General features: G+C 37.2%; 1 protein-coding gene across 2 annotated transcripts in view; it reads right to left on the bottom strand.

Annotated features, from left to right (window-relative positions):
* The window catches only part of LOC105258434 (protein slit), a 330,476-nt gene extending 322,726 nt beyond the window's left edge, over window positions 1-7,750 (bottom strand). For both annotated transcript variants that reach the window (XM_020029755.2, XM_025409792.1), the window contains exon 1: window positions 6,409-7,750. In XM_020029755.2, coding sequence (XP_019885314.2) covers window positions 6,409-6,701 — 293 coding nt within the window. In that variant the 5' untranslated portion in view covers window positions 6,702-7,750. The remainder of the gene's footprint in view (window positions 1-6,408) is intronic.
* Between the last annotated feature and the right edge of the window lie 17,606 nt (window positions 7,751-25,356).

Below are 25,356 nucleotides of genomic sequence, written 5' to 3'. Positions count from 1 at the left end.
TAAATTAAAGTACGTGAGGGATTCGCCCGAAGGTGCCGTAAAATATTCGCGCTAACTCCCCTCGCGTCGCGTCGCATCGTCTACCCCCGTACTGCGGCAGCAAAACGCCGCAGCCCCTACCATCCTTACTATACACGCTCTCACCATATACTATGGCGTACCTATTATGCGCGATGTCGGTGAGGTAACCCAAATAACTGCGTGATGGAAACCGCCAACTGCGTTTTCCGTAGGCGGTGCTTCGTCGCTACGCTTCAAAATTGCCGGGCGCTTATAAACGATTTTGTGAGCGATCTCTATCTCTCTGTCTTGCTCTCTGTCTCCCTTTCTCTCTCTCTCTACGGCAGAAAGGTCCTAAAGCCGCAACGCGCGAACGTCAAAATGAAAATATTTGTGTAACCCTTGACGCGACGTGATCTCATCGTCGTAACTTCCGTAGCAAAGCGTTATAAAGTACAGAATATCCGACGATTCCTACCGCATTTCCGCAACCGTCTCGAGAATGTTATTTCGCATTCGTTGAAAGTCCCCGAAATCAAGTTGTTTTCCGATAAAATTGATCGCGATGTGAAATTGTTAGTAATAAGTATATAATATATTATTAATATTTTTATACCCGTAGGTCGGACGCTTTACACGATTGCTAATTACACCAATTAAAAAACTTTCAATTTCTGCAAGAAATTATATAATATTAATAATAATAAAGACGTTTTAGAATTACTACATTTTTGAAGAAATTGAGAGTAGTTAAATTTCATTTCGGTTTTAACTTAATCCAGAATAGAATATCATCATACCGCACTGCAGTACTATCGAAACGCCATGTATATCACTTTCTCACATTTCCCATTTCGTGTAACGCGTAAAGCGAACATGGTAGTTTCACGCCGCGCGAGCAACTATGCGGATCACTGCATTGCACTCGAGGAATTTGAAGGGAACCGGCTACATATCTTACCCGATTTCACACGTCGCGAAACATGGGATTGCACGTAAAAAAATTCTAATTAAAATCATTGATCGTCATGAGGGTCACTGACTTTAACAATTCGCCAGCGGTACGCGACTGGACTAAAAAAGTGTAACGCTTGATAAAAAAAGTGTACGCTTGGAATTTCTTAATTAAGTTGAAATGCGTATCACCTTCATTTCATGAATTTCCACCGTTTTCTTATATTTGAAGTTTTACAGAGTGGAATGGTACAAAAACATAATTTTAATGTTTTGATTTAGAAATATCACAAGAATAGAAATTTCTGATTTTACAGAATTACATTAAAATGTCTCTAATAAATTAATTTTGTTACATTTCCAGGGTCTGTGTAATTGTAATATAATATATTTCACATGTGAGCTTTGTAACGGTCATATTACAAGAACGAGCGATTTTTCAAATATTTTATTATTAAATTGAGAGAAATTTTTCCAAAATTTCTAAAATAAAAAATAAAAATCGTTTTTCGATATTCAGTTGGTATATTAAATTATATCTTTATAAAGCTCTTATAAAGCTATATATATTTTAATAACAAATCTGCAAGTATTATCATGTAATATAATATTACGATATCTTCGCATTGTTATAGATTTTTGAATTAATCTGAAAATAATGGAAATGTGAGATATATTTGTCGATAATGTATAATCGGCAGTTCCACTCCGAAATTATAATTGACATGTAAAATTGGAAGACACTCCGAAATTATAATTGACATGTAAAATTGGAAGATACTCGACAATATTTTCTGCGATTGTATAAATATAATGGAACAATGCTGACAGGAAAATATGTATTTAGCGAGCGGGCATGAAGATAGTCGGTAAAATCTGGCTTACAAGCGGTTGGAAAATGTAAATATCGGGAATGGTGAGGGATCAACAAAATGGCTGCCACACGTGTCGATTCTAATATTTACTGCATCGTAGTGCGGTAGCTACAAGTCGAGGTGAACTGAATGTAGGACGTTACTTTACGGACGTCAGTTCGTTGAATGTTAGTTGGCTGAACGTATCGGAGCCTTGCCCAAACACTTGGCCCATGCTGGCAGATGTTTAGCTTACCGTGTACTCTGTTTACGTAGCTTAATCGAAAAATCATAAGTGCAGGCGATATCGCGTAGACGTACGACTATTATACAACGGCGTGCTCCACTCATGAAAGCAGAACGTTACCGGAAGCAAAGTACGGCATCGATCTCAAGCTTCTATATATTTGTGAATTTCTGAATGGTTGCTTCGATGCGAGAAAGAATATGTTACATTAATCGTCGACACATTATTTTATTAAAAAAACGAAAATTTTGGATATAAACAGGGCGATAAAATAAAGTTTAGATTTGTCGCTAATGATTAAATAATAAAATTAAAATAGAATTACTATTGTATTATTTTATCAATATTCTCCTTAAAGTAAAATTTTATTGAAAATTATTCAATATTGAAATAAAAAATATTTTTACAATCATATAATAATATAATAAAAAATATCATGTCATGTAGAAAGAATATTTCTTAATTTAGTACTAGGATATATATATATATATATATATATATATATATATATATTCCTTGTTTTCGAAATTATATTACCGATATAATCGATTGATATCAATTGATAAATTTCACATGACATGATCATTATATGATCATAATAACGTGTTATGAAATATTATTATAGAAAATCCTGTTAACGCATAACATAATTATGAACTTGATATAATCAAGATAATAATTTAATTCACTACATATAATATTAAACTACATATAATATTAAATATATTTGTGCGCGATATACATTCTACCCAGGATCTTCCTCAGGCGTGTTAGATCATGTACATCATAGCTTAGAACCGTCCCCGGAGATTTATTCGAACTACTGATAGCAAGGTATGGCTGGTAGTGACACCAATCAATGTATACTCATGTATAACATGGGAACGTTTAGCCATCTGCAGGCTACGGATTTAGATAGGGTTGGCTATGAAGAGGGAAATCTAGTTGCCTTGGGTTCCTAATTATCCCAAGATCGACTCGCTGCGGGTGAACAGGTATAAACAGTGATTCTCAGTTGGATAGTGATCAAAGTGGCTCATCTATATCGCCCGTCTCCTGTAGTTGATGATTTTGCCGACGTTTATTATAGCTTCATTGATTAACGCGAATTTAGGAACATAAATTGATATGGAAAACGTAGAGAATGTGTATTTAAAAAATTTAAGAATATATTATTCAAAAATCTTTATATAGGTGAAGTGATATTTTATAATTTTATAATTTTATAATTTTATAATTTTATAATTATCTCTTGCGTTATTATATAATAAATATTTAAATGTAAGTAAAAGATAAGATTTTAATAAAATATGATAGATATATAAATATGTAAGATATTCTTATTTATTCAGATATGTAATATATGTGTAAGATTTTAATAAAATATATGTATATGTGCAAAATTTTAATAAAATTGATAGAAATTATTGGATGTTAACAGTTTTAGTAAAAGGAATGTAAAAATAAATGACGTTACTTTTATACCATAGTATTTCCGTTCACCGCCCGTCTCTCGAATCTTTTCGCTCACCGTATTCGTAGTCTTACTTTATACATGCTTGCTATCAATCACGTCACTTTCATACAAGCATATTGACTGCAATCATTAATCTCATTTCGAGCGCTCGCTCTGGCATCGATCGTAAATACCGATATCATGCATTCTCGATAGTGGTTTAAATGTGATAATGTAAGCTAGAGCAATGCTACTATAAATTCCTTCTATGCGACATATCTTACGTATTTTTACTTCTTTTTTAGTTAAATTATAATGTACTGTGTTAGTGGTATCCATACGTCGATGTTCCGGATATATTACGCGACGTATCTGCAATATATCTGCGTCAAATATATATTTCGAGCCAATTATATCGGTATCGATCCGATGGTTTCAACAAATTTCAAAATACGCACGTGCGTCCACATAACAGTACACAAATAATATATCCACGCGTGTCGTCCGGCGTACGAATAAAAAAAACATGTTAATATTTAACATCAATATCGTACGCGCATTTTAACGCGATGTGTCATAGTCGCGATGCTCGATTTGATGTTCTGAACTTAATTTACAGGCAGGACACGCGCGCGCATATTCTTTGAGATACGAGCGGTCCGTGCTTACGAGACGTAATGAATTTCGTGGCCCGCGCCAACACATTAGGCGTTCGTAATCTCGCGTAAAAAGACGTCGTCTGTCGATTCGGCAGCTATTTCGTGTTTCGAGTCAATGGTATTTTCAAGATTGGTCCTTCGAGCATTCACGATGAGTTATCGCGTGTCAATATATTTCGAGGATTTAATTATTTCTGGTATCTCTCTACGCTCATCTACGGCATATTAATCATATGCTAATCAAAAGCCGTTAATGTATCTACATTGAACATCACAGATTTATCGACATGTGATGTCGAGATCGTCTCAAAAAAAAAAATATGATAATGAAATTGAGATTGAGCGCACGTATTTTTTATAACTCAATTAGTCTACGGGACTGATTTTAAATATCTACGTAAGCAAACACTCAGACAATACATCAAAATTCATATTGCATTCATTAAATATTTACCTGGGTTTTATTATTACCTTATTTACTATTGATTTAATTATGATCATGACATTGTAATATCTCATTGAAAATATACAATACGAAAAAAAGTAAATACGTTTCTCGCAAATTGTGCAATATTGCATCGGTAAATAAAGATCCGATAAAGAGTTAATATATCATTTCAATGAATGTCGGTGCTTTTATTTGAATTGCGCAGATTGCGTAAAGCAGAAACAAAGCATGTTCATTCTATGGACTCCTGACAATATCGCTTACCCGAAAATCGGGATACCTATTTCGCGTCAAATCAATATAAATATACCGAGACATTATTGAGCGCAATGTGCGGATGTGCGTGGTACTATAATATTCGAGACAGTATTATTGGTAAAAAGGGAGCACTGCAATATTTCTGAGAATTCTTCGGGAGAACGTAAGGCATTCTTTATATCTCCTTTTATTGCCGACTGTAATGTATATTATAGCGTTGCCCCCCGGTTTTATTGCATTACCTTCTGTCCCAACCGGCAACAAGAGCGCGCAGTTGTTAAATAGTCGTTATTTCGGTATCTCGATTCGATAAAAATATGCAAATATCATGACTCGAAAACCTCCGTCGTTGAATTTTTCGCGGTGTTCGCTGTTAAATTTGGTTCAATTAAGTATGCGTATACAAATACACGAGCGAAAGGAACTTATTGAGCCGCGGCAGAAGCCAACGTTCATTATATAGCAGTTGCTTTGCAAAAAAGACGATGTGGATTGTTTCCCGAAGGAATGGATTGCGAATAACGAAGCGAACGCTACGATCCGCACAGGCGAGTCGATTTTTTTTTATCGCCATATCGATTATTTGACCGACGATATTTTGAAACAGTCTCTCTCAAAAGCAAACACGAATTTAGATTTCCGGTTGATTTATAAATAAATTGAAAATATCTGCCGCGTAGTGCTACGGCTCGTCATGTATCGAAAACGAAAAACCGAAAAATGCGAATGTTAAAAAACATCAATTATATAACTGAAACACACGCGCGTTATTATGCATGAATGTGCTTTGGGATCATGGCGTAATATTTCGAAATTTACGCGTTGAGTCCACTTGTCCCGTATTCCAAATTAATCTTCGAAAAGTCAAATAAAAATCTCCCACTTGAAATTTTTAAATGAGACGTTAATTCGACACGGTTGAAATCATCATTGACGATTTTTCTCGAGAAAGTAAAAACTATAGTTACACAAATTAAATCTTCGGCTAATTTTACTCTCGTATAATTATAATACCGACATTCTAATTATGTGTAATGTTACAAGTGAAGTAATTATTACGTTTAGATATTTTTAGTAGCTTTTTTTAGAAAATCAATACTCAAACAAGACAAGAAAGTCAAATTGTTGTCTCTTCTGAAATTTTTAAATGAGACGTTAATTCGACACGGTTGAAATCATCATTGATGATTTTTCTCGAGAAACTAAAAACTATAGTTACACAAATTAAATCTTCGGCTAATTTTACTCTCGTATAATTATAATATCGACGTTCTAATTATGTGTAATGTTATAAGTGAAGTAATTATTACGTTTAGATATTTTTAGTAGCTTTTTTTAGAAAATCAATACTCAAACAAGACAAGAAAGTCAAATTGTTGTCTTTTCTTTTAAGACAACGCGTGTTTGAGTAAAATTATTTTATGAAAGAATTCATTTTTCACACGCAAACATACACATTAATGCATATTATACAAATGTTTTTTATAAGCACAATCATATCATGCACTCTCCAAATTATAATAATTACTTACAGTTTTTCCGCGATGAGCAAGCTCGCCAGGTCACCAGGTATTTGCGTCAGGCCGCGATAAGAGCAGTCGACCTCTTGTCCGCCGCACGTGCATGCCCAAGGACACCTGATTGGATTCAAATCGTCCATCGTACCCGTCATACTACCGAGGCCGAAACTACCGATCCCGGTGCCATGCGAGGCGCCGCCACCGAGCACGGATAATATTAGCAAAAGTCCCCAGGCGCAAACTACGGAGCCGCAGCTGACGCCGAGCAGACGTAGCGACCAGGCGGGCGTCATGGCACGTGCCATCGCCAGGATCTTGCGATTGATGTCCTTCACGGCGCGATTCGGCCCGTCGAGGAATCTGGCGATGTTGCCGACGTGGCTCTTGGGCAGAATATTGTCCGGATTGTGCTGAGCGAAACAGGACGGCTCACCGCCGGCGAACTGACTCACGTTGATGCCCGGGTAGACGCAACTAGGCCCAGCTGGCTCCAGAAAGGAAGATATCTCCTGATCCTCCGTTGGAGGACAACCGAGGATGCGCACTGGACGAAGTATCGGATCCTGTTCTAATCGAATGATGGCGTTCTCCGGATCGTGGTATCTCAGATTCCGGTGTTCTGGTCTCTCCGTCGATTTTCCTCTCGGGCAGTTCCGTCGGCGATCATGAACACGACAAGGTCGGCTTCGGTCTCTTCGGCAGGGTGGCTCCGCGTGGGTTCGTATTATGTGACAGGACACTCTGTGCCGATGAGCAGCGCAGATTCTCCTCGCCGGTTGCTCGTCGTCGTTGCCGTCGTCGTTGCCGTCGTCCAACGTCTTTTCCGAACGCTTCGAACGCGCGTCGGAATTATTACCGGTCGATTGTAGCTCCAAGGCTGCGCCGTTGAGTTCCTCCGGATGACGTTTGCAGTGTATCAAGATCGGGACGGCGTTGTCGATCGTCGACACTATGGGGCTTTGCGGCCGCTTTGTTTTCTCGCTTCCGATCCTTTCATTGAGGTCTACACCTTCGTCGATCGATCCCAGCCCGGTGTCCACCGCGGCCAGATCTGAACCGTAGTCGGTATCGGAGTCCTGCGTCTCGGTCGTTTGGATATTCTTACCTTCTTGCTGATTAGGTCTCCTCGATGGTTGCTCGCAGGCTAGACCATCCAGCGGGCCCTTTCGGGGGCCGTTTCCGTGGCCCCCCTTCTCGCCGCTCGCTGGTTCTTCCAACGAATTGTTATCCACCACTAACAGCACCACCCGTTCCCGCGCATCCTGCGGTGCAGCTCCCACTGACTTTATCTTGATGCTGGTTTTCGGCCAAGGATCTACCGTACCCGAGTGGGTACGTGGCTTGTATCGCGAAAAGATCTTCTATCGATACTTTGCGGTGCGTAGACAATCATTTACTGTTTCAAATAACGCCAATGATATTAGATGTCGAATCGATTTCAGTTCGGTATCCAATGATCGGATTGATTATGAATGCACGACAAAATTATGCACTAGATGAAACAAGTGCGTCAATGGATGGAGAATAATCGGTACGTTGTCAACGATTATTTCTTACATGGGCATTATTAGCATTAACGAGCCGCTCAAATGTATCGATGAAATGGCCAAGAAGTTTATACGGGGAAGAGGCATCACCTGCAACAAAGTATATACATCAAGATTAAAAAATATTTACAGAAAGATATAGATTTCATAATCAATTTATAATAATTTAATAATCAATTTCATAATCATTTATAAATTTAAATCAATTATGACAGAGATTCGTTAAACACTTGATATAACATTTAAATGAAATAAATATCTTGCATTCGGTCATAGGAAAAATAAACGGATCGCAAAAACTGCTTTTGATATAGGTACAAATGGGAAGAAAGTTCTGTGTCCTTTGTGGACGCACATGGCGCACCTTGCACGGATCGAGGAAAGCGGAGATTCAATGGCGCACGCAGTTATAAAGCGAGGAACTCGCCGGTGCAATATCGGAAGTACGAGAAAAATATGCTACCGAAGCACAATCAAGGGGCTCAGATGCATTCCATGCACGGCCGCCAGAATTTCGAGGCATATTGGAATTTTTCTCTGACATTTTCCGAGGTTCCTGCTTTTCTTCCCAACCCCCTCCTTCTCTCCTCCCACCTATCCCTGTTCCTACCGCCCGACCGCACGCGGTTTCTGCGCGAAGGAACGTGCCTTGAACACGCTTACGCGATGTCTCATGTATGTATTGTATATGTATGTATCCATCGCGTAAGTGCTTCCCTTGAACGTTCCTGCGATTCATCTTTACCTGCGGACACCTGAAAGCAGAATGCGGCCGGAATCTTCCGTATTCAGAGAGAAATGCGTTGCGGCATTGCTATCGAGCTCCTAAAATTAGATCCGACGTATGCAGGAAGGAAAAAATCACTCACTTGTAATAAACTAGCTCTTTGCTAAGCGATATGATGGAAAAACAAGTCGCGACTGGAAATAGAAAATAAAAAATACTCTCAAAATAAAAAATACAGTCGAGACTTTTTTTAAAATCGTATAAATTTAATGTCTCCATGCAAGTAATAATTCACGATAAATGTTTTGAGAATACTTCTATTAGACATTAATTAATATATAATAATATATAATAATGATAATAGTAATAATAAAGAATAATAAAATAATAATAATAAAAGAATTATAATACATGGATAGCACGCGTAGAACTGGCATTGCATAGAATCATATGTTAAATCATATGTATAAATGTTAACAGTTTTATTATAATAATTTTTTTAAGCAACATTTTTCAAACATTTTTTGTTTATAACATTATACTGCAAATTAACTTAACAACCGTGCGCATTTGATATTGGAAAAGCTATCAAAATACACAATTTCTACGATAATGGTCTTTCAATGTGTTATTTGAAACGCGAGAAGAATGTATTACAATTTACTACGTTCTTCAAATGCAAAAATGTGTGGTATTAAATTCATATAAAATTAATAAAATTACTTACACAACAACTTTAACATTCAAGCTGTAAAATTACACGATTAAATTACATCGCTTAATAACAGATCTTTCATCGATACGGAAAAACACATAGCGTATCTATTGAAATAAGCAATTAACATAGGGGAAAAAAGCAACAATAAATTGCGATATTTTTTGTTCAAGGATAGATTCTTGAATAATGCACATATTTTTATAAATATGTAATCTACTTTCGTAGTATATTTTAGATACTATTATTTGTTAATTTTCGTAGTATACTTTAGATATTATCATTTGTTAATTTTCAAATTTTGTAATAAAAATGCGGAAAAAGACATATGCGATTGTCATTAAAGCAACAATTTTGACGCCGCAAATTTATTTCGACATAAATCTTTTTGCTTACTATCACATTGACGTTCTCCAAAAGAGGAAAAGAAGTCTGCCTGTTGGGCTTCGTCGTACATTAAAATTCGCGGAAAATCTAATATTCGCTTCGAGAACGCGGACAGGGATCGATAATTCGATTAGCAGTAGTCGCTACCGTCTAGTGGATGCTTCCACCTTCCTGCTTTTCACCCCCTCCCCCTCCCTTTTACTCCCTCTCCTCTCTATCATCCAACGTCGAGTACAGTTAAAGTAGCTGGCCCCGATAGGGTATGTACACTACGCACGTATAATATTCTCGAGCACTTTCCTACAGATAATATCGCTCCAGAAGCCTCTGATGTCGAAGTTAAGGTGGCAGGGGTGGCAGGCGCCAACTCGGTTTGAATGCGACACAAGCCGCTCTTGATGGATAGACAGACGAAAGAGGAGAGAATTCCTTGTCCCTTCTGCACGTCCTCGTCGGTCACCCGTCGTGGCTATGCCGCATTAATTAACGTTGTTAGCGCATATTAATTAAAGCAAAGTAGCGCGACGATAAATGGGCACCGGCAGTTTGAAATCTTTTTCTTGCCCTCCCGTCGTACACACGAGACCTTTCCAATAGCTCAGAGGTCGCAAAAGATTGTAGGTAACGCCAACGAGGGAGACGGTGAAAAATCAATTTCTGTGTCCTATACTTTATGGAAATTTAATTTATTCGCTACGTACGACGATAACTAACGATATTATGTTCATGAACATGTAGCTGCGATGCGTTTTACAAAGGAGACTAACTAACTCTGTTTTACTTTCTGCAGAGAGCAAACGTATGATTAAATCCGTCAATGGATTCACATGTCCAGCATGCTGAGACTTCGAATGTTGTACTTGCAAATTGAGCGCTTGTGGACTCGCGTAATGTGATTTAAAACATGATTAGTCATATGGGATGCATTGAGAATGGCGAGACTAAAGTGTAGCTTTCGGTCGTCTGTTTGCGAAACGCATTAAAGCTTCTAAAAATCGAAGACATACGTTAGCCGAACGCGTAAGTACACCCCCCACGCGTGTAAAGAGAGGGGGATCAATATTGACAAAAGTTCGGAGCTGTCGCGACCCTTCGGAGCGTCTGCTCTTGAGATACGTCGCGGTGTAAAACGAGAAAATAAAATACGAAGCATATGTTACATCTTCCAAAGAAATTTAACGGACAAACATAATAATCCTGTGGATTGTATATACAATATTATCTTTCCAAACAAAATTATGTCTCTTTTTTCTATTTACTCTCTTTTTCTCTCCCTTTTTCTTTTTTATAAGTAATTAAATTTATTTTTAAATTTATATACATAATATATTTTAATGCCTGAAATAATGCGTTGAACATTATCTTTTATGTTTTTTATAATAACAAATATAAATATAAAATTTATTTTATGCAATTTGCAGGCTACATATTATATTTACAAATACAAATTCTGATAGAATTTAATGACAGCATATAGATTTGCATACGCACGAGTTAATAATGTAATATAAATTAATGAAAAATGTGCGTTTAATAATTAAAAAACTAAAATATTTCCACTAATGGTCTATTTTTCTTTTAATTTTTTATCTCGTTACCGAATTTTAATTATCGAATTACGAGACGATATAAAAATTTAATCACTTTTTATTCTGAATTATATATTTTATTCTGAAATATATAATTTACATCGAAGAATTAAAAAGAGCTTTTGAATCTTGAAGTCTTTGCAGGAAAAAGTTCTTATCGTTCAAAATGAGATTGGACTTATTTATCGTTCGTAACAGATCTGTTCTTATTCTCGGAACTTATGAAGTCTATAGGCAAACTGCAACCAATTTCCATTGAAATCGAAATATCGTGCAATACGATCATATCGAAGACTCGCGTTTGTTCGACAAGTATTTTTCGTTCGAGGAAAAAATGTACACATTTTTTAAGACGATGTACACGCTCGTGTTATCTGCGATACTTTGTATCGTCGGCTTTACGAGATCTCGCGTACAAGTAGAAGCGATATTACTTCGTCGCTTAGACATGACGAATGTATGATACGTACACGTCTATGGAAGCAAATCCCTTTGAGAAGAAAAAGGGGGCGAGCAAACCAGGAACGATTCAAGAACAGCCAATACAACTGACTGCAGAATATTACGTTTCTATTGAAATATATTTGTAAGCCACTTCGGAAGACAATTTTGTCTGAAGGATATGGATGTAGACAGGTGGATAGAGATATTCCTGGAGGGCGGATCGTTATAGCGCGCGAAGGGAAAAGCAACTATGGTGTTGGTGACTATATAAAAGAAAGAGGGAGAAGAGCTCGTTTATCCTGTTCGCGGCTAGGATTACTTTCTTCACGGATATTGTACGTAAGACTCTAATCAAAACTTCACATACGTGAGATTACGTCTCGCACAATTTTTAGCTATATTTTATTATTACGTTTTACAGTTCTAATTTGTACCGTTATATTTCTATCTTCGGTAGCAAAAAAGTTACACTCTATATATTTTGATATTTATTTAACGAAAGATAAATATTTGAAATGTCTCTTTCAAATACACCGATATTTTTGAAAATCAATATTTCACGCAGGCCACTGTGTCATCACTAATTCTTGACATTTCCTAGGCAAATATTTGAAACTCTTTCGTCTCTGTCTTATACTGTTCTTTATTTTCAACAAGTTCTAAAGATTCAGATCCCTATCACTTTTGCCACTACTCAATAACGTAACGCTGACATTATCGTGAATGGCGCGTACATACATCTTCACTTTCTTCAATATTTCCGCATTCTATCTCTCATGGGTTTCTCCAGTAGACGGATCCGTGCCCTACGAACCGAAGAAATTCGACGACTTTTCGTGAAAAACCTCCGGGGCGCAGTTTACTTTGGAACAAGAGATGTTTGGCTAACATGTGTGCCTAATGGCTCGTGCAAAATGGATTTTTAAGGTCTTTCTTTTAAAATGCGCGCACGAGCTATCTATCGGAAAAGAATGTCGCGAGATATTGCACGATCAATCGAAAATCGATATTCCACATTAAAAGTGTAACATCATACGTCAACAGCATCGAAAAATCATCACGCAACATTGATAATAACGAAGCAGCGCTAATTTGTATCTGAAATTTGGAAAACACTTGTGGAATTAAAATATTTTCGAGAATATAAAGTAATGTAAGATTAAAGAGAGTAAAGATTAAAGAGTAGTAAAGAATTCATATTTTAGAGTACTCTAAGAAAATGAAAATGATAGCTTCATCAAACATTTTATGAAACAGTTTCTTTAAAGCTATTTCTCCTAGATCTTATTATACTTACAAGGATAACGTGCATGCCATACACTCGAGAAATGTAAACGCTCGAGGACAACGCGCGCGAGATAACGCTCGTACGCCCTCTTAAAGCTTTTACAGATCACAGTAAGAGAGTGAGAAGGGAGGACCCTCGGATATATTAGGTTTCCCAGTGCGGTTTTCAACCACCCACTCGATCGGTTGATCGGTCGACTTTACCCCGGGGAAATCACACTAGATACGAATTGGAAGCTAACCCTCTCCCTCTACCTCAGCTTCAGCCCACTTTTTCCTTTCACCTTCCGACGTGCTTAAGAAGAGGACCAAGAGTGCGGTGCAGTACACGGTCCTTGGCGACATGGAGCCGGTGCTGTGTATTAATCGGGGGAAGGATCTTCTTTCATTCCTCGTGGCATCCACTCGGTCCCCCGAGACCGGATGAGATGAGAAAGGATTACCGCAGAAGTAGTATTTCTCTCTGCTGTATCGACACTTCAGTGATTGGCGGAAATCAATATCGATTTTTTCTCTCCTAAAATCGCGCGAAACTTCGTGAACCTTACAAAGCCGAAGATCTGATCAGTGTGTAAATCGATATCGTTGCTAGTTCGATAAAAAAGTATCATCAAATAGTTATCTTTAGCAAAGCAACATAATAAAGTCTGAAATTCTTTGTCTCTTTTTCTCTCTTCTTCTCTATCTTTTATACAATATTTTCATAACATTTCATCAAATATGTATACTAAAAATACGTGCAAAACAACGCTGCTTAATTATTCTATTCCCGTTAAAATGAATTTTTGCCTGCGACATCTGTTTTTTCACAATATTCGAAATTGCATTTAAAGCTTTTCAAAGAAATAACGGGTTAAAGACAAGAATTAAAAGCAGAATTGAACTCTGTTTCGCTCATCTCTTTCCTTGTTAGCAATATTTAAAGAAACTAAGAGGAGTTCGTTTATTCCTTCCAAGAGAGTTTATTTAATAAAACGTATTAAACTCGTCTTCCGTTTCCTTTTCTACTTAAGATAATTTAAAGAAAATCTTTTGACAAATAGAACATCGCGTCGTTTCTTTACAACTGTTGTAAATTAATAAAATGCAATATTATAAAGAGTAAATTACTTTAATTACTTGTATTACTAGATTTTAAATAACTGCCATTAATCGTTTGCTATGCGGCAAATGTTCATTTGAATCATCTATTACGATGTCTTAAATTACAAGCAATTTATAATCTAGTCTCTATACTATATTAATTACCAAACAACTCGTTTCATATTCGTATAAGCATTAAATTTGAGAAACAGAAAAATTTAGTAATTTTATTAAGTTTAATTTTTTAATAAAAATATTAATTATAGTGCAAATTGAAATCGTGGAAATCGTATCTACGATAATACAACTCGTAATTACTGCAATTTAATGAAATGAGTTGTAATGAGTTGCTACATTTACTTGTGTTTGACAATATAAATTACTCCCATTTCAAACTACAATATTTAAGTAATTGAACTTTTATAGTATTTCCATGATCTTAATTTACGCTACAGTAAATATCTCTATTAAAAAAATTACTAAACTTATATCTTTATCATGATTTTAATTCACGCTATAATAAATATCTCTATTAAAAAAATTACTAAACTTAATATCTTTATTAAACCTGTTTCAATGTGATAATTATCGTTTCCATTTGGTCGAGTTCATTAATTCGAATGGGATCTTAATGTTCCACGTTCACTTTTATTGCCGATAGCCAAGACGAGTTGTCTTGTGGCGAAACGATCATCAGAGAACATCCCTCGAAGCGGGAGGAGCCGCAGGAAGCGTGTCCCTAATTTCTCATGTCTGTCCACGGAAATTTCGCATTCGCCCGCGACCCCTCGTATCCATCTAGGAGCCTGTCGGCTATTAAATCTTGCCGGGCGGCAAAAACTCCTTCCGAATTCTATTTGTCTTTCCACCCTTCCTCTTATCCTGCGACCGTGGAAGAAATCCAGCCACTTCCGTCGGTTTTCCGAGCCCGTCTCGAAGTTCCGGCGACCAAACGCTAATCGGTCTAGACTCCGTTTTCTGCTCGTCCCCCCATTCCTGTCTTACGAAATCCTCGTTTTCCTTCCTCGGCTCTCCTTCGTCAGGATATGGCGAAACGAAGCCACGAGCACATAGTCGAGAGACGGCTTTCTTGCCTCTCGAGTACTTCGTCCCTTCATGTGACGCGTCAGCAATTGGTCGACGGAATAAACGGACAACTCAATCGGTTCCTTATGACACGTGCGAGTTTCTCGGTCACTAAGCACCCCGACGATACATGCGTTCGTTATTTTCATTGGATGTGCGTTGACAGATACAAATACTGCCAAGGTTAATCCTATTTTATCGTGTGTCCGATTATCGTGGAACCAGATAATCAATCATAGATATAGATATTAGATCTAAATTTGTGCAAAATAACTTATTTTTTCGTGTGCGAATTTTCTGAGATGAAATATTAGATAAAAAATACATATTTAATGTGACTGAAAATTCACAATGTGAATGTTTAACTTTAATTGCCTATGTATTCCGTATTGTATCTTATGTGCATAATGCAAACATTTTTTTATAAATATTTAATTCGATATCTCATTTGTGTTGCGAGTTGCACTATCGCGATGTTTACCTAATAATAGACTCCTCTATTATGCCACTGCAAATTAATAATACACTTGGGCTTTATATGAGAAAAGTTTATGTTATATATAATGCATAGATCTAGAAAGATGTTATGTATATAATGCATACATCTCTAAAACTCTAAAACTCTAAAAACGCATTAAAATCAAGAATCAGGTAAATATTAATGCATTTATGTATAATTAATCCATGGTATTTTCCAAACCACAACATTAAATATTTAACAAACAAATGTATTACATTATTCAAATATGAATCAAATGTTTTTTTCATCGATTAATTCTTCGCTTTAATTGTTAATTATTTTTCCTAATTTCTTTCTTTCTTTTTAAATATTTTTGTTCTAAAGTCATTAAACTTTTTCGCGCTATTGTCACACAGATATCGATGACGGAGTAGCGTCATATGTTCAATATTGACACTGCTTATCATTCGTACGCAACATTAATCACGACGGCGTTCCGAACACGTCACTCGCAAGAAAGTGTATTCTCTAATACACTTTTCGCAGGCGTATCTAACCGATAATACAGTGCGAGGCGAGTAGAAAAAGATGCTGAAGGAAGACCGCGGGAAGCGCTCTTTTTTCCCTGCGACTTTTAAATAAAGTCATCTGGCGGGCACGCTCTAATGGCAAATCTATAATGGCGCCGCGCATCTTTTTTCCCCTCTCGTGCAATGTCCTGTTCCTATCATTCTTTGTTTTTGCACCTCACTTTCGGTCGACGTTTCGTTTCACCTCCGACGCGGCGACACGGCCACGACCAGGTCCTTCCTTTCTTGTCCACCGACACCAATTCTCTCTCCAGCTCTCTCGAGAAACGTCGAGTGGCGCGACGCAAACGGCGACGCCGGCATCGATCGATCGTCGGATGCAACGTGATAATCCCGCGTGGAGTATGCGGTCGCGTATCTAATCTCGGCGCGGCGGATGCGGCATATATGTGTGTATGTGCGTGTGTGTGTGTGTTTATGTATTGAGTGCAACAAGGTATATAATACGCGCAGTGATATATCGTGTGTACGGAGAACCGATCGTACTTCGGCGTATCCGCGCGCCCTGTTTAAGATCACCGGTGATTGATTTTCTGGAACGAAGAGAACGAGCCGCGCGCGCCTCGCCGGGGAACATATCGTTTAATCTACTTGATATAATTTTCACGGCGTTAACTATTAAGTACACGACACACTGAGGTGAATTTTTCGATTAAATAATAATCGATCTTTGTAATAAATATTCCATTGACTATTTTCCTCATACTTTATTAATTCTTAGCTTAGAATGAATATTCGGTAACGAAGAGAAGGATTATGTTTTATATTAATTTTTCAAACACAGCGCAAATTTTTGCGTTCTAAAAACTTATGAAGCGTATCGATATAATTTTATAAATGAAATAACAATTATGCAAAAGAAATATTTTAATTTGTATTAAAATTATAAAATTAAATAATAATAAATTTACATGAAGAGTAAAATATTATAAATATTATGATGTTGCAATCAATTTATATTGTTTCGCGCATCAGTGATAGCTATTGAAATTTCCGTTAGTTAGCACAGCAGTGAATGCATGACGGTAAAATTTAAATGGTCGTGACATAATCAATAAATACTTTGACATACAAAATATTAAATGCACATATCAAATCAGGTAATTGAAACGAGTAAATGAGCACGTTTATCGGATCGTTAATAATTATCGGACGAATGAATAGTTATCGAAAGGAGAGAATCGAGCGTTATACCGAAGTAAACACTCTAAACAGCGTAACGTTGCTTGAAGGAATACTTGTGACATTTATGATGCAAACGGGGATGTTTACGATGGTAATAGACAAATGCGTAAAACTTGGAAGACCGACTAATTTGATGAGGGTTCCGAAATGAATCGTTTCGCCGAATTGGTCGAATGTTTCGACGTGGCTTATGTTACCAGGTCCCGCCGGCTGGACCTTCTCTACGGCTTTATCTTCGCAATGGGGTACTATCTTGAACACCGTGGTCGAGATTGCCACGCAGGTCGTTATCGTTTTATGAATAACAGTTCTCGAAATTACCTCTGCCAATGTACATACCCTATCCCGATCTATGTAACTACACACCACGTGTATTTAAGTATACTGTGCGCTTTGCAAGGGCTCGTTCTGGTGCCTAGCGTGGGCTATCGAGCGAAATACTTCAAAATGGTACACCTACGGTTGCAGATGCATTATCTATGACGTATAATCGTCCGCACGTAAAACGTGGAATATATTTTGCCGTTTAATAGTGCACTAATACACTTGTATGGAGTTAATATCGACGGCTAGGTATTCAAATCGTATGTAGTTGGAAAATGTTAAAAGTCGAAAGTGATTTGTATACATGATACTAGTCATAAAAAAACAATTAATCAAATGCTATGAATTGAAAAAAAATTCTAAATAACAAATCTTAAAATATATTAAAAAGTAATATGTTTCAAACTACTTTATTTTTATTAATAATTAACGTATACGAGAATATATGAGAAAATGAAAAAGAACCACTTTTCCTCTTTTTTTTGCCACGACAAACCTTAAAAACAGACCTGTAAACTGTCAAGACGAGTTGAAGCAAAATAATATAGATGTCTCGTCTTTCTCCCCTTAAGCAATAAATTTCCTTTTCCCCGGCAGTTGCGCTTACCGCGGTCGAAAAAAACCATCTCCCCGCGATTCGGCATGAAAATAATGCATGACGCTAGGCACGGTATAAAGAATGTACGCATTTTCCAAGCTATCCACGCACCGACATCGCCGTACGGAGATCCCTCAGTACTCACACTAACGCAAAAAGTGAGGGAGGAACGCGCTCGTACACGTGCGTATCCGCGAGACGTATGCAAGGGAAAGTAAGGGCAAACCCAGGGAAAAGGGCCGGCGAGACGCACGCTTTCGCGATAGATAACGATCGCGCGAAGTGAGTCCCGAAACTTTATTTTTTATTCCGCAAAAGGATTGGAGAGATCAGTTAACGGAACAAGAACACAATGGAAAGAAGAGAAAGGAGAGAGAAAGAAAGAGAGAAGAGGAGTGAAGAGGTACGCCTCATGAGCTTTCAGAGGAAAGTATGTCGACCGCTGTGGATTGTGATAAATGTCGCAACTGTGATGCTGCGATTTCAGAGGTACCTGCCACCAATGCCGGTACCGACCATGTCTCCGAGGGCTGCTTTTAACCCTCGTCGTTCTTCCCGATCTCCTGTGAGACGCGTGCCATACATACAAAAGCTCGGCAGGATCTTTCTCTTTGTCGGAATCGTACGAGTGTTTGTCGTAGATATCGTATGCCTTTCGTGCGATTCTAAAAAAATGACGTCATTCAGATGAATCTCGAACGGATAATCTGTTGGAGATGTGTGCGAGAGATAGAAGTGATGATGGACCGGTAACTCGATGGTTCATGATCGCTTGTGCCGGAGAATCGCCCGATAAATGGGACGTGCAAGCACAAAGTATCGGTTAGCACCGGGTAATCGTTTTCGCGAAAACTCGTTGGATAGGACGGAAGGGGTGGACAGGACGAACCGGCGATGATGCGTGATCAACGAGCAAACGCGCTTTTTTCTCCTCTTTTTAGCCCGAGCAACGCGCGTAGGGGTGCGTTGATCGCAGCTTGATTGCGCGCGACACAAGCCACTGCTTGTAATTAGTGCGCGAGTCGATTTGACGCCAGAATCGTTTCTTTACCTCAAAGGGAGCTGTTAAGGCCAAGTGGGTTGCAAGAGGAAAGAAGGGTGATAGTTGGAGGAAGAAAAACGGAAAGGGATGAAAAGCGTGATACAAATCGAAAGAGGGAGAAAGAGAGAGAGAGAGAGAGAGAAGGGGGGATGGAAAGAGGGAAGAAAAGAGGGAGAGGACTGGCATACCCAGGGCAAAACAATTACCTACCCTTCCTGCACGCCGGGGGCACATTTTCACCCTTCAAAACGTGGGAAGGAGAGCCATCGCTTGAGGTATGCGAACTACTCCCTACAAAGCGCATGTATATGTATAGATGCGCACACACTCGCGCACGCATATCCACGCGTCACTCGTATGCTCGTGTGCTTTCTATATACACTAGGGCATTCCTCATCCTCTCGACGAGCATTACCGCGTCCCCACGAGACCGAGGTAGGGTTCTCGCTTTACGGGTACAGCACGACGAAAATACGATGAAACAGACAGGTGAAAGAGAATGTGTGCGTGCACGCGCACGCACGCTTCGACGAGAGAGAGAGAGAGAGAGAGAGAGAGAGAGAGAGAGAGAGAGAGAGAGAGAGAGAGAGAAAGAGAGCAACAGATAGATCGATACGCGATGGTAAAAATATGGGGATAGCTGAAAAGTAGTACGCAGGTAACTGGACGTCCATGGATGCTTAACAGTTTTATAAATTGGAATTTATACGGTCGTCTCCTTCCATTTCTTCTCCCTCCCTTGTTCCTTATCATCGGTTCGGAGCGTTGGTAACATGAATAATTCAGCTGCCACAGTAAGCTCGCACGTTGCTCTTTTCTTTCCCTATCCCCGTTTTTTCATCCTCTTTCTGTAAATTGAACCCAGAGGCGATTCACTAGCGCAACGATACTCGTCAAAGCCATTAGTCCCGCACTGCAAGTTCCTCCTTTTTATTTTACCTCATCATGCATCTTGAAGTACTTGTCATGCGAGGCAGTTCAAGCCGAAATCTCCTTGTAAGAAGTTTGTGATACATATCAGATGTCGAAAAATATTAATATTAATTAAATTAATTTTTAAAAGTTAATATATTGCGAATTGAGTAATTTTTCCATCATATATATATTAATTAAAAAATTATGTATATATCTAATTTAATAAGTATCGAGTCGAAGCATTTCGCAGAGATCCGAATTAAAGTACAAGATTTGTACATGTAATTTGCAAAAATAAAATAATGGTGCGATTCTTTTTATTATACTGATCGTGCCCTACAATATCGTACAACGAAACGATAAGCAAAATAAAAATCATATCATTCCTCTGTTGTTTTGGCATTCCCAACTGAATAGCGCTCCAGGCAATTGGTCGGCCAACCCGAACCTCAATGCGTCCCTGATCTTTATCGAGAGTTGACCTTTTTACTTCTCTCTCAATTGTACCATTTGTACCGTCTACAATTATCCCTAATATATGATTTATTCTTAGCCAGAAATACATCAGCCGGAAGGGAAACGCGAAATGTAACCGTTGATAACAGCATTTTTACATGTAATATAAAAAGCGATAAGAGAAAGATCCAAAGAAAGAAAGAAGTGATTGAAACGTGACAAATTACAGGAATGTGAATCGGGGCACGCTGGAGGAATAGAACAAACGCAAAAGAGAGAGGGAAAAGAGAAAGAGAGAGAGAGAGAGAGAGAGATTTATCGGCGAACTGCACTGAATTTCGTAACTGCCATGTGGGTGGAGGCCGGAGTTGATTTATCCATCGCCGAGGGTTATCTATATCGCCGCAACTTACTTAGCCCTCGCATATTTGTACTGCTTTGCATTTTGCTTAATTCTATTCAGTGAGGTACGAACACTCTATCAATATCATGCGTACAACATGTACACGCCTACATTAAAAATTGCTTGTGAAAATCTGATATGCAAACTATGCGATCATTTGTATCGATGAGATTAGCGATTAAAACAAATCTGTTTAAAAAAAAAAAAGAAAAAATTCAAATCAAATTAATATCAAATATTTGAATATTTTATTTCGAATATCATACTCATTTTATATGCGTTATAAATATATATGTCTCTTCAGAATAAAAATAGATAGTGTTCTTGAATATTTCAGCAGAAATATTTTCTTACTAGAAATAATAAAATATTTCTATTTAAATATTCGAAAGCTGCGTCTATTCTTATTCTTATTCTGGTCATTCTGTATTCGCCGCCAGATACTTATAATTCACGATTTTTATCGTCCGCATCGGCGCTGCGTCCCTACCAAGGTTTTATCCCGCTGTAATCGCTGTCGAAAGCAGCGTGAGTCGTAAATCGCCCAGCATTTAGCTGTATTTCTCCGCGAAAGACCGCGGCACCATGAAGTTAAGTAGACGACTGGAGGAACAGCCAGCGAATCGAAGAAATGGCCGAGTAAAGGTTGCGCGAAATAAGCTCGTCGCCGATAGAGAAAGGAAAGAGGAAGTACGATTGTAGACCAAAGCCGATGAATTTTCTCGATGCTCCTTTATCGTCGCGCCTTCGTTCGGTATCGTCGTTCTGTGCCAGAGAAAGTATGAGAAAGTCGGCCGTACGTACAACCCCGTGCAACCGAGTATTGAGAATTACGATGGGACCGGATTGGTTGTGAGATTTCTTATTTTATAGTTTTGAACGCGATCGAGTCAATTGCTTGCTCTTCCCGTTTGTATTTCACGATAGTGGCAAAAATACATTTTAACTGTATAGAAATAAGCATAACAATTATCCGGGAAATCGAGAGAAATACGGTTAATAACGCGGATTAAAATATTACAATGATTTATGCTTTCCTCTTTTCATAATCAGTATGACTGATAACATTAATGTTTGATTCAATAAATGCATTTAATAATATTTGTATTATAATTTTGCATATTTATTGCATGTATGAAATGTTTTATAGAATTAATAGATTATTATCCTCATAATAAGAGATTCACTCATGTAATATAAAAATATGAACGAAAACATGCAGCTGTATTTGTTGAAAATTATTGGAAAACAACATTATTGGAAATATGCTTTATCGTTATGCTACATTTTTTAATAATTTCTTGTTATAAAATATAACAAAATTTATAATTTAACATACTTTCAGATGTGTGAAATTTTTTTCAATCAAATAAAATGGGTTTGTTTACGTCGCATATATCCATAATTGCACTGGAAAAGAAGCACGTCAAAGAATTTGATTAAGCTTCAAGTTCATTTTTTTTTAGCAAATATAAATCAAGCAAGAGACGTGGCAATAAAGCGTGTATTATGAATATATGCGTGTATTGCATGCAATGCAACTCAATGTTCTGTGCGTAAAAAATGAATATGGTTCAGCAAAAATGAAATAAAAATAATATAAAAATAATAGACCGTTGTATCGTTGTTATTTTTACGAATCGTATTGAATGAAGTTATTATGCATCGCCACAAACCTTCCGTATCGATACTCCGAACACACGATTTAATAGTAATCGAGTGAAATTAACGCATACGTCCCCGCTCATTTTGAGGAAAAGCACTTGCCCTCTCTGTAAACGATGATGGGTGGAGAAATCGCCGCCGCTGTTATGCACTGTGGCTTAAGAGGTAAATGCGACGCTGGAAAATTTCCGGGTAATCAATATTGACTATCGACGCCAACCAACCGCTTTTCACAACAAGCCATTTCGTATGCAATTCAAATAGAAATGTTGAATTCGTGTTAATCGGCACACATTTGTAAATGTCCGCGAAAAATACAAGTTAAAATGTCTTTGATATTTTTATTTTTTTAGTTTAATACTTGTTTATCCACAAGCCCATACATGTAGTTATTGTTGCCGCAATAATTGTTTATCAACGCGAAATGTGCAAAAGCATAAATTATTGCGACGCGCGATTACTTTGTCGGATATACAATATTAACGAAATTTTCAATGTAAAGTTCAAACAGAATCAAATTTTAATGAAAATGAAAGATCATTGTATTATTTAACACTGCGAACACTATATATTCTCCAGATATGAAACCTGATTTCCGAATCACGAAGCACGTTGATCACTGTATAATGTTTACAATCAATATTGCACCAAGTGAGATATTGTTCATTTGTTTCTAAATGATGGGCGAACATTTGTCAATATTTGATACGACCAATATTAATTTAAAAGCAAGCATGTATATCCGATGTCGAGACATTGCAGATTAAATCACAACCTCAACATTACAACGATTAATCTGTCTCGCGAGTTTAATTATTTCATAAAATGCATTGATCGATTTTCGAGCAAGAATGCCCGTTAGGTGCGGCATTATTGAAAATTAGTCAAGTATAAACCGCACGGAAGATTTAAAATTCAAATCGACGTCGATAAAACACGTCAAGGTCTTTCCCGTTTTCTGCTTCGCGCTACTCTTGGAGATTTTATGGTGCAAGAAATGCGAGAGACGCGACGATGCGAGCGTTTGAAGTCTGATGATATTTCTTCCCCTTTCGAGATTTGTCTGACGATGCTTCTGATAAAAATCGGTGTAGCGTGCGACAAAAATATATGTCGGTTTCGGTAATTTATCGACATGCGGCGACATCAAAAGAATTCATAGTATTTGTACGAATTTCGATTACTAAAATATACATACATTGGGGGGAGGGATTGACATATAAAGCACATTCGACACAATCTTAAAATATATGTATACATAAGAATATTTTTACTACCTAAAGAATAGAAAATATTTAACTTGATTATTTAAAATATATATAATTTCATAATCAATATACGTACTTAATCTTCTAATATTAAATTTTATCTTATAAAAAATTCTATTCTATTAAAAAAAAATTAATGTATTTATAAACTGTTCAAACATATATTTAAAAATATGTTGCTCAATATATATATATATTCTTAATACTTTTCAATATTATTTATACTATCTACATCTTCTATATTTAAACTTTTTTTGCAAGATAAAATGGAATAATGAAATATTTTTAATGCAATATTGAAATATTCATACAAAAAAATTTATGCTGAATGCATTCAAGCATTAAAAAAACTCAAATTTAGTCATCGTGCATTTATGACAACAAGTCATAGCTCTGACACGTGTCCTCCTTGGTGACGGATGACAGATGTCCGTAACACGTGTCGTCGTGTACGTACAAAAAAAAGATCGCTCTTCGATCGAGGGTCGTGACATGCTGTCTACTCTCGGAAGTAACGCCTTTTGAACGTTTTAAAATACATTGCATAAATATATAAAACGGAAGCAACTGGGATAATCGAAATTCATATTGATAAAGTAAGTTCGAAAATGATAAATTATATAAGTACAAGATATATACCCACATTGCCAATGGAATATCTTTGAAATAATGCATAGAGAAGTATAGAGGAAGATAGAAGGTTGAAGAAGCAACATTCCCGCATGGTGAAGATCAAAGAAAAAACGTGACATACATCCATATTAGAAAGAAAAATTGAGCAAGGAAAAAAGAAAAAGAGGAGGGGATTTCTTCCAGCAAAACTCAGTACATCAAAACAACTGTTAATGTAATTTTCGTTCCGCCAGTTGATTTGTATTCTAGAAGAAATAATAGCTCTTCATCAAAATTAGATTATATCCCAATCAGTGCTGAGAGAATGATCTATAAAATTATTAAAAGAACAGATAATATTATAGAGTGAAAAATTCTTGCATATATATTGATAAGAAACTTAAAAATTTACACAATCTGATTGTTTATGAAACATTTTTATAACTATCAATAATCGCTTTGAGAAATGGAAGATCGCAGTGAAGATTTAAACAACTTTAAACGAGATACGCGGTCGGGAAGGGCTAACCGTATTAATTCCCACGTCAATAAAATTTCTTCGCAGGCTCGTAATTTC

The sequence above is a fragment of the Camponotus floridanus genome, unplaced genomic scaffold (genome assembly GCF_003227725.1).
Source record: "Camponotus floridanus strain SB8 unplaced genomic scaffold, Cflo_v7.5 scaffold1, whole genome shotgun sequence".
NCBI classification, from domain to species: Eukaryota; Metazoa; Arthropoda; class Insecta; order Hymenoptera; family Formicidae; genus Camponotus; species Camponotus floridanus.
The sequence above is the reverse complement of the archived record's forward strand: the minus strand, read 5'-3'. Positions and strand labels throughout refer to the sequence as shown.